General features: G+C 48.9%; 1 protein-coding gene across 1 annotated transcript; it reads right to left on the bottom strand.

The window, feature by feature from the left end:
* Window positions 1–3,572: 3,572 nt before the first annotated feature.
* LOC104522076 (beta-catenin-like protein 1) lies at window positions 3,573–11,858 on the bottom strand (the record flags this gene model as incomplete). Its single annotated transcript, XM_010164260.1, has 4 exons — window positions 3,573–3,645; window positions 4,250–4,387; window positions 10,595–10,675; window positions 11,761–11,858. Coding segments are annotated over 4 exons (390 nt in total), but the record flags the coding sequence as incomplete, so codon positions are not given.
* Between the last annotated feature and the right edge of the window lie 552 nt (window positions 11,859–12,410).

Below are 12,410 nucleotides of genomic sequence, written 5' to 3' on the forward strand. Positions count from 1 at the left end.
CATGTTTATCGCAGCCCAAGGGAACTGCCTCCCTGCCCCCTGCTACCTCTGGACCACCCAGGACCCCCGGCCGCGGTCTCTGAGCCCGGCCCAGCACGGGTCGGCCCCGGCTGCAGGCAGAGCTCTGCGCTCGGAGTGTCCCACCACAGGCAGCGGGACTGTGGCCCAGCTCTGGTTTGAGCTTCAAGGACTGCCAAAGCACTGGAGCAGACAACTCAAGCAGGGAAACTGCTGAGTGCCACTAATGACACTGCCCTTCTACAGCCCCGGTGAGATCACTCAGACAAAAGCAAGCCGCAGATTCCTCTAATCTTACCCAAAAGCTCAGCATCTTTCCTCCTAAGTGTTCCGGCTCCCCAAGACTAAAATCACAGTGACTCCCAAGGCAGAGTGTTTACTGGGTTACCAACAGTTGCTAATGCTAATTTGAAGAGACCAGACAAAACCTTCACAACCAGACTTAAAAAAAACCCTTCTCCCCCCCCAAGGTTTTACGTATTTACTTTTTTATTTAAAATTCCACCACTTCAGTGAGACAGCAAAAAAATCAAGTGTAAGCTCCCCCTGCCAACAGTTAAACAGAGCTTACACAGTGCTGCAGCTACACAAAGGGAAAGGACCCAAGATTGGTTTCTGCTTCATTAGACAAAATACAATGGTTACGGAACAGTAAAAATCAATAGGGAAATACTGAAGCTTGTAATGGATATTGGAAGCTATAAAGCCTGCACATACTGAGGGACCACAGGCCAAATTCAGCACAGTCCTCATCACATACCTACCTTTTCTCTTTGATTACCCATGCTAACAGGTTTGGCTTATGACATTCCGCAGGCATTCTGCCTTCCCAGCTCCCTGATGTGCCCATCACCGTCACTGAAAACAGAGGTCCCAGCAGGCATCGCACCTCGGGGCTCCTGGGGAGGGACCTCTGCCCCTTGGCTCCTGCAGGGCTCCTCTGACAGCAGCTCCCCAAAGGGAGCAGGTACCAAGGCTGGCTCTCCGCAGCAGGAAGGAACAGCTTTCCCACTCCACAGCTGAGCTTTGCTATCTGGAGAGGGCTGTGCCTCACGCCGTTCCCAGCGAGAGAGATGGAGACCGGGAATCACCCCAAGGTACAGACACCACTTCCTGTCATGAAGACCAGTCTCCATCCCCAAGACATCCCCCCAGCCAAGGCACACACCACTCAGTGGTTCTCTTCCAAAGAATAAACTGACTGTCCCGTTGCAAGTAACGCTTGATCTTCAGGAAAAAGGAACCATGGGAAGACTGGTCAGCCTGCAAAAATACATTTAATGAGCCTTCAAGTACTGCCCGCCCACTCCTCCCCTTGAAAGCCCTACCGTAAGAAAACGGTCTCGCTTCCTCGCCTGCATCATAAGTAATTCTGAGCAACCCCAAGGGATCCATCAGCTGTCAGGTTGCCAGAGAAACACGAAGAATATGTAGGCCATAAAAATCAAACTAAAAACCAAGCACCTAATTAGTATGCAAAAATAGAAAATAAAAACTGAACAAGAGCAAAACACTGACCGAAAAGTAAAAATAAACCAGCCCTCATCTGTCCTGAGAGCAAGTTGGAAAGTGGCCTGGAAGCGTTTCAGCTGAGGCTCAAGGCTCCCGACCTCCCAGTCACTCAGGATGAGGAGTTGTACAGTTCACACACCAGTGGCATCTCAGAAATCCCCCGTGGGCCCCCCAGCCCCACCGGTGGCTCCCAGGGTCCACAACCAAACCACTGCAACAGGCAAGCTGTGTTTAACCAGCCGGCCCCTCTGGAGAGGCAGGTCCTTGTCTGTGGTGTCACTTCTGCTAAAAGCTGGTGAAGTTACAGTGACAGCATATTTGGACATAGGTGTGTAACTACTGAAAACTTAAATTCCACCAGCACAGACTGCAGATAAGCTCAGTGCTGCTCCTACCTGGCAGGAACCTTCTGGGCACAGTTCCAGCGTTTCACAAGGGTCCACCAAAACAATTTAAGGTCACTGACAATTATGATGGAACAAGTCTCTCAAACTGACAAGCATGAGAGCTGGGGAGAGCTCCCAAAGACAGAGCCCCAAGTCCTGTATCCATCCCCTGCACTATTAACGTGCCATGTGTGGCCTCTCCAGGCAGAGAGCACGTTACTGCTGAGACCACCGAACCTGCCGCACAACCCACAGCCTGAGAGACGTGACAGACCCCTGAGAAAGTTTCACAGTGCGAGTCACTGCGAAAGAAAGAATCAGATGAAATTTTAATGCAGCTGCCCTCCAATTCAGCTTAGTATGTAAATCAACAAAGCAAAGACATGAACGTGAGGTGTGTAAATACAGCGAGGTGTGCAGAAGAATCCCTCAGGCACCCATGGCCCAGGGCAAGCGTGGGAATCTGAAAGCGGATGTGAGCTATGTCCTAGCGCTGGAAATGGACAGTCTGGAGGCAGGAATTGTCAAGTATCACAATTAAAACAAGAAAAGACATCCTCTCTAGTCCCCCCTGTTCCTCAGCAGGTATTAACTCGCACTGCTGGCAAAGGACAAGGGCCAAAGAGATTGCTTATAGCTGCAGGTAATCTCACACTGTCAGAAAATCACTCTTAATTTCGTCATACCAGCCAGCCTTCTGATCCCCTTTTTTCCTGCATATGGGAAGGGAGAAAAGTGACAGAATCTACAGGAAAAAAAGCTGCTTGTACCTGCCCGTGTTGAGGAGGGGGGAAGAAAAGGCCAGGAGAACATCATTGTCATTCCCAAAGAAAGCAGAGGCACGGAAACAACACAACCCTCAGCCCCGTACCTCTGGAGATGCTGCCAATCTTCCCTTCTCTCCAGAGGAGAGAGACACTCCTCACCCCTCACCGCAGACAGCACAGGCCCCCGGGAGCAGACACGTCCCACACAACCCTCTGCTGGAGAAGGGGACACCTCCCGTGGGTGCAGATCCCAGCTCTCCAGCTGAGTCCTGTCCTCTTCTCCCCCAGTCCAACTGTCTGCTTCTGCTGAAGGACAGCAGGCTACGGATGAGAGCCACAGCTTGAATAAGCGTTGCTCTTAGTCAACATAAGCATTAAAAATAACAAGCAGTACTTTAAAACTGGGATTGCAAATCACAACAGCGACATTTTAAAGCTACAGAGGATACTTTAATGCTATAATCCATATTAATCTGACACTAAGAACAAGACAAATACACCACGGATCCTAATATGGTGCAGATGGTAAAGTGCAGGGCCATGTTAATGAGAGACAAGACTCCACTACTCTTCCCTCTAGCATGCATACACACTTCCCTTAAATATTTACTCTAGTGTCAATGTCAGCAGCGAGTTCCCGCCAGCCTGTGGCTGATGGCAGCGTGAAGTGACGTGCTGTTCCACGGCAGCAGACAACAGCAAGTGTCCTAACTCCAAGGTAACACACGCCTCTTCTCAGCCTGGCCCAGCTCTCTGAACACTACTCAACTGCTGCCTGAAGACGCTGACAAAGTCAATGAGAATTACATGTGAAGGCTCATCCTACAAACAGATGACCAAGTTGTCCCTGGTAGAGGTGAGACACACGCACAGGAACAGCTCAACTCACCCTTTAGGATATGTCGAACTATTTTAATGGAGCTGCCTCTCATGTTCAGAATCTGATGGACCCTCTGACGAATCTGATGGGGACAGGAAAGAGAAGAAAGCCATTTTCAGTACAACACAAAACCAGGTGCAACTCCACCTGTGAGACACGAGCAGAAACCCTGAGCACCACAAAACCCAACCCATCTTTGCTCGTCCTCAGTCCCAGAGCACCTACCCAGAAACATTCAGGAAGGCACGTGGCACAGGTACGAGTAACCACAGAAGAGATTCACAAGCCCCAATGTATTCACACCAGCAGAGACTCAGGATTCTGCACGGATCAGGAAAAGTCACCTGCTGCAGCCTGTGCCTTCCTGAGATCTTCCAAGAGAACCCTGTCCCCTTCCACCGCTCTCAGCAGTGGTATAAACAGGGCCTTTCCCTTTCAGACTGTGACCTCGCCCATGGCAGATTGTATGAATTCAGTGACAACAATCAGTTTCTGTACCCACTAACACCCTCCTGACTGCTGTAACTTGATGAAGCTGTATGGAGACAAGCGCAATAAGCAGGAGGTTTCCTCCCAAAAAAGGAACCAAAGAAGATGATTCAACGAGTCAGGACTTGCAAGGATTTAGAGTCTTGTTTGTTATGGATGGAAACACAAATGATCTGCCAACCTGGTATCAGCCTTACCTGGGGCACGTTGGCGTTGCAGATCTCAGCCATGATGTAACAAATGAGCTGTAGAACAAAGAGACCAGCATCCAGGCGACGGAGATAGAATTCATCTTCCATGTCATCGTCTATTATCTCTCCCCGACGCACCATGTCCTGTAAAACAACACAAAGAAAAGGTGTGATGACTGTCTCTCAAAGGACTTCCCATTAGTAGTGGTAAAATATTGGTGATATTTGCGGTTTCTTAAGAAATGCTTTGTTCCCCAAAACATTAACATCCACGTATTTCTTGCCAAAGAAGTATTTTTAATAATTCATTTAAATTCACAGAATATTTCCTTCAGTTTTGAACAAGGTTTTGCCTTTGCTGGTTGTGAAGTGTGCCCATCTGCAAACTAAAATTTTAATTTAAACTTACAAATTACGTTTCTAAATCGAGCGATTAGACACCGTGCATACGGAACAGACCAGTGTACCTATTATTTATAAGTTCTTTGTCAAAATGGAACAAAAAACTTGCTCTTTTACTGGCCATTTGAGGGTGCTGTTAAGCAGTGCAGAACATGACTCCAATGACTCAAAGACCCATCAGGCTTCCAACTTCATTATCAACTGATGATTGAGAAAACAGGTCTGAACATTCTGCACCAGCACAGCTTTGCCATGCCCAGCCTTCCTCTTCCAGCTCCCTTTGTTAGAGAGATTAACGGGGCCAAACCCAGGCAGGGTCTGTCAGCAGAGCACTGGCTCCCAGGGGAACGCTGACAGTCCGCTCTCCCTCTGCACACGCCGTGTTCCACTGGCAAGAGCTGCCCAAACGGAGGCCAAAGGCAGAAGGCGAGAGGCCATTCACCTCGTTCAGACAGAGCATCTTCTTCCAAACACCAGCAAAAGCAGCTCGGCAGTCAGCTCAGAGCAGCTCCCCCCCGAGAACTGAACCCACTATCCATCCTCATGGAGACCAACGGCCAAAATAAGTGATGTCACATGTGACCTTCTGCATTTTGGGGTTTGTTTTTTGGTTTTGTTCTTAAATAAAGGAAGCAGCTTGTCAGACCCTGCTAGCTCGCTGCAGCTCGTGTGATTTATTATGCAGGCGGCTGGCAGGTGGGCACACGCCAGCGGAGCAATATTTTCTCATTAGAGCCATCAGCAGCCAGAGCACTGTACCTGGAACACTCAGCAAGTGCTTCCTCGGGGCATGTGCGCTCCAGGCAAACACACACAAGGTCACCAGCACCAAAGCTGATGTAGGCTACCAGATTCTCCTTTTTTTGTCAAGACAAGTCCTTGCATCTAACTGTGAGCAGAGTCTTCTAGGTACAAGAAGGACATTTAACCCTGTGCACTTCTCACTGCCAAGGACACAGTGGATGGTCACCACACAGAAACCTGATGAAGTGACTCAGAAGTGCAGCTGTTCACCGTTGCCCTCCAGAAGCGGGAGAGGAAAGCACAGGTAATAAAACACTTTTCCTTTCCTCCTGGAAGTCTAGCTTGCCAGTGAAAGAACAAGTCAAGTTTAAAAAACAACACTTAGTTACCAGTGCCATGAAGTCCACTGCTTTGGCTGCACTCCAAGATGCTGTAGCATCAGATCTTGGAGACTCTGGCATTTGCACAACTGTAATTTACTCCAGGTTCTCAAAACCACAGGCACGACCGGGCAAAACTTGCACACAAGCTCTTGCCAGTAAAATGAAAAACCCAGTTTTGTGCAAGGAGTGACTTTCCTCACCCTAAATCCATTCCCAATTGCTTAAATTTGATCAAATCTGGTCTGAAGCTAAGCAACGTTGAGTCTGGCTAGCAAGAGATCAGAAGATTGACTGAAATATCCAAAAACCCCATTCCAGAAAGATGACAATTCCTGAACTACCGCTTACCCTCCTCCCCACGTACAGGGCTGACTGGCTACTCTCCTCACCAGCACTAAATTCCTGAACAGAAAAACATCAACAGGCCAGGATTTTGAGTCCCCAGAGCAGGAAACAAAGACTGTGTCTGTTCTGTATTCTGATCCAAGCATGGTGATCACAGGAGCCGAATCCAGGCAACTGCTGTCTTGATTACACAGAGAAGGCAGCAGTTGTAACAGCCCCTCTCGACAGAGAGGCGAGATTATTTTGTGCCAGTAAATTAAGCAGATACGAATTAGAAGACAAGTACAGTTTTAAGGTGCCTTTTTTAGAGTCTTTTTTTGTTTTAAAACCACAGCCACTCTTTAAATGCTAATCTGCCTCCCAGTACAGTACCAAATAGCCACCTTTCCACTTTGTCTCTCTTTCAAAGCTGTCAAGTCACTAACCTCCAAATGAGCACTCAGATGCCATTTCTAATCTGCCAACAATATGTACTGAGATGCCCCTTGCTGATGGGAGAAGACAGCAATAAGATGGGCTTCTGTGAAGCTAAAATGAGCTTCTCTCACACTAATGAGGCAGGACTGACAGGCCTCGAGGTGTCAAGTAGAGACTCAAAACCTAAAGATACAACAGATCTGCCAGTGCTATACAAAAGATCACATCTGCTCCACAGAGTCACTGGGGTGGGGCCCAAACGATTCTCCACATCCTCCTCCTTCCTCTCCTGCCATTTGCCCTCCCCGGCACAGACAGTGTGGCCAGGCAGAGCAGAAAGGACGGGTGCTGATCCAGAACAATGAACAACACCAGGATCCTGAATTTACTTCCTCACTGAGTGGGAGAGCAAGGCCAGTCCAAGTCAGCAGAGATGAGAAGGCTCTGAATGGCCGTGAACAAAAACAATGATCACCACTCATCTCCTACAACAAGCACGGATTCTCTCCCCTTACCACCTTCTGTCTGTGTTACAGCCCCAAGCCACGCTCAGGAGGTGCTTTCAGACCAAGGGCTGATCACTGAACTCAAGGTCATCGCTAAGCCCTTGGTCAAAAGGACGTGCAGGAGACGGGTACTGACACTTGCAAGAGGAGAAGGGCAAGGAGAAGCCTCAGGTGAAGTCAGACCGTTGCAGCCAGGACTGCCCAGGACCAGCTGCTTTCAGCTCACAGCTATGGTGACAACTGCCCCAGGAGCCTCTTTCACACCCAGAGGATGCAGATGACACGATCTCTTCAGCAGACTGACCACCATTTTCATCAAAACTCAGAAGGGTTAGGAGTGAGCCTAAGTCAGGCTGCAGCCAGGAGAGCAGGCAGGCATCCAGGTCACACCAAGGTGACCAAGAAGCTCTCAGAACCATGCAAGAAACCATCAGAGCACTGCCGTGGGAAGGGCTTTGTTCATTCCTGCCTTACAAACAGAAACACACTTGAATTTCTGTAAATTGAGCCACCAATCTGCAAGAGCTGCAAAGCTCACTGCGATTGCTGCGAAGGGTACCACCGCTTCCCAGGCAGGAGAAACGGAGCAGCAGCTCCTGCAAAAGCACGAGCCCAACTTCAGCAGCGAGAAACGGGAGCCGTGTCAGGGCAGCCATGGCAGCTGAAGGGGCACCAGCCTCAGCAAGGAGGGTCAGCGAGCAAGGAGGTTCAGCGTGTGCCTCCGCTTGCTGGAAAAGCTGACAGCACAAATTCAGCCCACGAACATGGTGTGTTCTCTTCACTCACGCAGCGCCCGGCAGGACCCGCGTCCTGCCCTCGGCACAGCTCCTCTTTCTAAACCACACCGAAATGACGGGCTAGTGCAAGTTCTTCTTTCAGTCATCCGAATCCGTGGACACTGCTCTCATGCCAGGAGTTCCACCTCTCCCTTTCAAGGATGAAATGACTTAACTGTAGCACAATTAGCATGTAATTTGTAAGTCATTATAGCGCAAAGTGTCTGGTGAGAATATTTTATCGAATAAACCTGCTGAGCATAATTTTTCTGCGGAACTATAAAAATATTAAACCACCTCCTGACTTTTCCTACCATTTTTAGAGATCACTAAGGCTATTGCTGCTGCCTGTAATTATGCCTCATTTTAGAGGGAGTTAAAAGCCATAGGATTTTGCACCATTTCCTACAGAAAGAATTCAAGAATTTGAGAGGAGGACAAGATACTTTCTAGGTTTCATTAACTAAAAACTGAGGAAACTGCTAAGACAGGCATCAGGTGTTGGAGACAGACGTTCACATGGACTTTGCTCCTGGGTTTCACATGGCAATTAGGGTAATCACCAAGTTATCAGGTCTGGTCACTTCTGAACAGATTCCACAGAGAAGAAGGGAAGCTCTCCCTCTGGACCTCATCCTGTTTCGTTGTCCGGCTTCAGGGTACAGCTTCGTTACAACTGTTCTTCCTCCAAAACAGCTGGTTTCAGAAATTCCTCCCCTCCCTTCTATCCTCGACTATTTCCACGTCTTCACTGCCACAGGCTGAAGAGCTGGGCTATAACCAGATGGCTACAGCAAGCCAAGCTAAGGAAAGAAGGAAGAGAACTGCAAGAGCAGAACTACTTATGCCAGCTGCACTACTCAAGATAAAGCTTCAGGTATGATCCACTCAGTCAATCCTTGTATCATCAGGTTTTCACTTTCTGTAATGCAAGACTTAAACCAGGATACTCAGACCTCGCTCTCATCAATATAGGCTGAACCTGCAAAATCTCATCAGGCATCTTTTTTGGGGGGCAGAGGGAAAGGTGAGGATCTGTAGCCCAGATTTGTGGGGTACTACGTCCTCTACTGCAAGAGGAAGGTCAAAAGCCCCCACAGTGACACAGTTTCTAAAGGACCAAGCGTTCACACCATCCACTTCAGTGATTCATGTGCCACAACGAGAAACATTAAAGTGCTCCATGAACCCTGTCACAGCCAGACAATGCTGCGGTTTGATGGACAGAACGATGGCTTTTGCCTGCTTCTGCTTGGGGAAACCACTTGAGATCTCAGCAAACTGTTTCCCACTGACCATCTGAGGACACTACAAAACAAAGCAAATGGTAATTCCAAGAGTGTTCCAGGCCAGGAGTGAACCTCAACATCGTATTTCGTACACGTTGTGCCCAATATATTGCACATACGAGACGTTTCTGCCAAATCCCATTATCAGCTCTAATAGAAGTGAAGAAGGAGATCCCTTTTTTCCAGCCATTCCAGCTTAGAGAGGGGCAAAAGCACGGTGGCCTTCCGGATCCAGGAGGAAAACCTGAGGTTCTTTTGTGCATCAGTAAACATGAACAGGTTAATATTATTAATTAAAGAGCTTCTGCACAAGCTTCTTCACAAATTCCCCTCACCCCTGCTTTGTGCTGGCTGCTCGCTACAGGACTGTTTCAGGATGGTTTTGGATAAGGGGCACGTACACGAGCTCTGTGTGCTGCATTTAAGGGCTCTGCAGAGCAGCTGCCCGTACACCGCAAAATCCATCCTGGCTTTTGAGTCCTAAACCCACACACCAACACTGAAACGTAAAGAATAAACAATCTCTTGCTCTGTTCCAAGGACGATGAATGGAGTGTGGAGGATAGCAGGAAAGGGTAAAGGCTGTTTTTCTTCAGGCCACCGTTCATTTGTGAAGCTGCAGCTGCCCATATGGAGCCTGAACGCTGGCAGCAAAAGCGCCTCCATCCATCACTCGCCCCCGCGCCGTCCTGAGCAGCGGCAGCACCGCTGAGCGCCGGTGCCCTCGGAATGTTTCCCAGCGCCCGGAGAAGCGGCCTTGGCAGCGGGCAGACAGCGGTTTGTCGGAGCCTGGCAGGGGGCTGCAGCCCGTGGCACACGGCGCTCGCCCGCGTGCGGGGACGGCGGCTGCAGTGATTACTCCGTCAGCGCTAATCAATCGCACACCCTCTTCAGTGCTGATACAGATAATCTTGCGGGAAGCCGGCCAAGCTCGCTAACAGCTCTGCAAGCTGCTTCCTGACTCCAACAGCTCGTTCTCTTTCAAAAAGTCTGTTCCAGCTTCAGTTCCAAGAAAGTACTGTGTGGTACCAAGGCTCATGTCATTCAAAACGATTCACTGCTGGTGTGCAGAGAGCACACCAGCCTTTGGCTGCAGCTGCACCTAACTAATCAAAATAGACGCTTCCTCACAGCTGATCAGAACTCTAAAGACCAGGGTAGGAGGCCTCACACATTATCATGTAATTGTCTTTCTGCATTTCACTTACTCTCCATCTGCCAAACCAAGCCAGATTGCAGCCAAGTAAAAGTGAAGGCAAACTGAAGCACAGACTTAGGTCCTCCTAGTAAAATTCACCCTAAGAAAAGGCCAGAAGCACTTGCTGTAGAGAAATCTCAGCCTATTTGAGGTCAGCTGGAAGCTGGAGAGTGGGGCAACAAGAACTAAGAGGTGTCAGCACAGGTATGAGGGCACAGCTCAGAAGAGTGACCTGGCTGAAGCAGAAGAGGTATTGTAGACATGAGCTGGCAAAACTGATGCAATACATACGTGTTTCTCTCCATCAATCTTCTTATCAGCTGCCTGCATTGCATCCAGGTACTTAAAATACAGTTCCATCAGCCTATCAACCTGCAAGGGCAGAAGAGAGAGACCTAAGCCAGAAAAAAAGAACAATGCAATCATCTTTAATCCTTCATGCTGTGTTGTTTTCCTCCCAGCTGCAGTCTCCACAAAGTAACAGGCAATTCTGTCACTCGCAGGAAGGAATACACTACAGAGCAGGGTACAAGTGTTGGCTGGATGAGCACACCGAGTCTGCGGGTGTTTGAACGTAATCCCACATCCCAACGTGGTCTCCTCAGCTCCAGCTAAAAGGCAGCAACAGGCACGTGCCCCTGCCTCGCTCGCTCTCCTGTGCTGTGGTTCCCCAGTTCTCCTGGTTTCTTCAGCAGATCTTTCAGTTTATGCTGTATGCAGCCAGGCTTACGTTAAACGTGTCAGACACGTTACAGCTCTGCTGCTCCTTTGAACTTGTTAGGCAACTGAGAGCCTGTCTAGTAATGGGAAATTTTCTGCAGTTGGTAGAACAGGTTATGAAAAACACCTTTAAGACACACTAATGAGGAATACTAAGAAACCAGTATTTCCCCAGTGGCAGAATTTACAAACTCCTTGGGAATTATTGGTTTGCAAAAGCGGCTGTTTCTGTGTCTCAGCTGTTTGATCTATCCACCACCATGTAAATATTTTGGAAAGAATTTCCCAGAGTAAACATCATTAAAGTGACACATTCTAGGAGAGGAATGGAGAATGTTAAACATGTACTATAGCAATTCCTGAACTCTCTGCAAAAGGGCTTCACTAGAAAAACTGTCACCTTTCCACACTGCCCTGGTCTCACGGAGCCAGCACAACCCAACACCACACACCATGTTACGTGATCAGCCTTCAGCAGGGACACACAACCTAGGACTGAGAATCGCTACTACCATGTGCAAGAGCACCAGAAAACAAGAGCACAGGTGATGTGGGAGGCTGAGCACTGAAGGCATTTCCAGTTCTCCAGCTTGTAGATAACACCATGACTGAGAGAATGACATCCCATGGGAGTTCCAGTCTCTCTAGGCAGGTACAGCAACAGCGTTTCAGTATCTTAGGGGGGCAGCCAGGCACACAGGGAGCCCAGGGACTGCAGACACCTATTCAGCACTCACCTTCTCACTGTCATTCTCTGTGAATTTATTCAGTAACCGTGTCCTCTGCTGCCCTCTCAGGTTTCGAAGAAGGGAGGCCAGGATGGAACAGACATGTTCTGGAGATACAAAAATCAAAATTGCATGCTGAGATCAGGAACAGGAGCTTATTTTCTCTGTAACATGCCATTAAATTTACCACTAGCACTCCGACGTGTAGCTGTTGATAAGCGGAACCCTAGTTCCCTCCCATCATGAGGAGGCAGAGCAGCAGCAAGAGCAGCACGCCGTGTTTGCAGGGAGTACAGACAGCTCCTCAACCCAGCCCAGCCCAGCCAGTGAGGGCTCTGCTGCCCTGATCTTGCTTCTCCTCGGTGACCTGGAAAAAGCACTTTCCATAAAGCACTAATTCTGCTCCAGTTTACCTCCCTGGGCTGGCACGGCGGCATCTGACACCCTCCACCACAGCCAAAGGCACTGCACGCTGCCGCCTCCCGCAAGGATAGAAGGAATCCTGGCCAAAGCCAGCTCTGTCACTCAAATGACCCTTGGGTTACCAAAGAGGGGACAGTTATTGAAACAGGAAAGCTTGAGAAAGGAATAACTGTGCCAGCATGTAGCTCCTGCAGAGACTTAACTGGTATTAGCTAGAGGGAAAAATCCTCAAACAA

This window comes from Antrostomus carolinensis, unplaced genomic scaffold (assembly GCF_000700745.2).
Source record: "Antrostomus carolinensis isolate BGI_N321 unplaced genomic scaffold, ASM70074v2 scaffold43033, whole genome shotgun sequence".
NCBI classification, from domain to species: domain Eukaryota; kingdom Metazoa; phylum Chordata; class Aves; order Caprimulgiformes; family Caprimulgidae; genus Antrostomus; species Antrostomus carolinensis.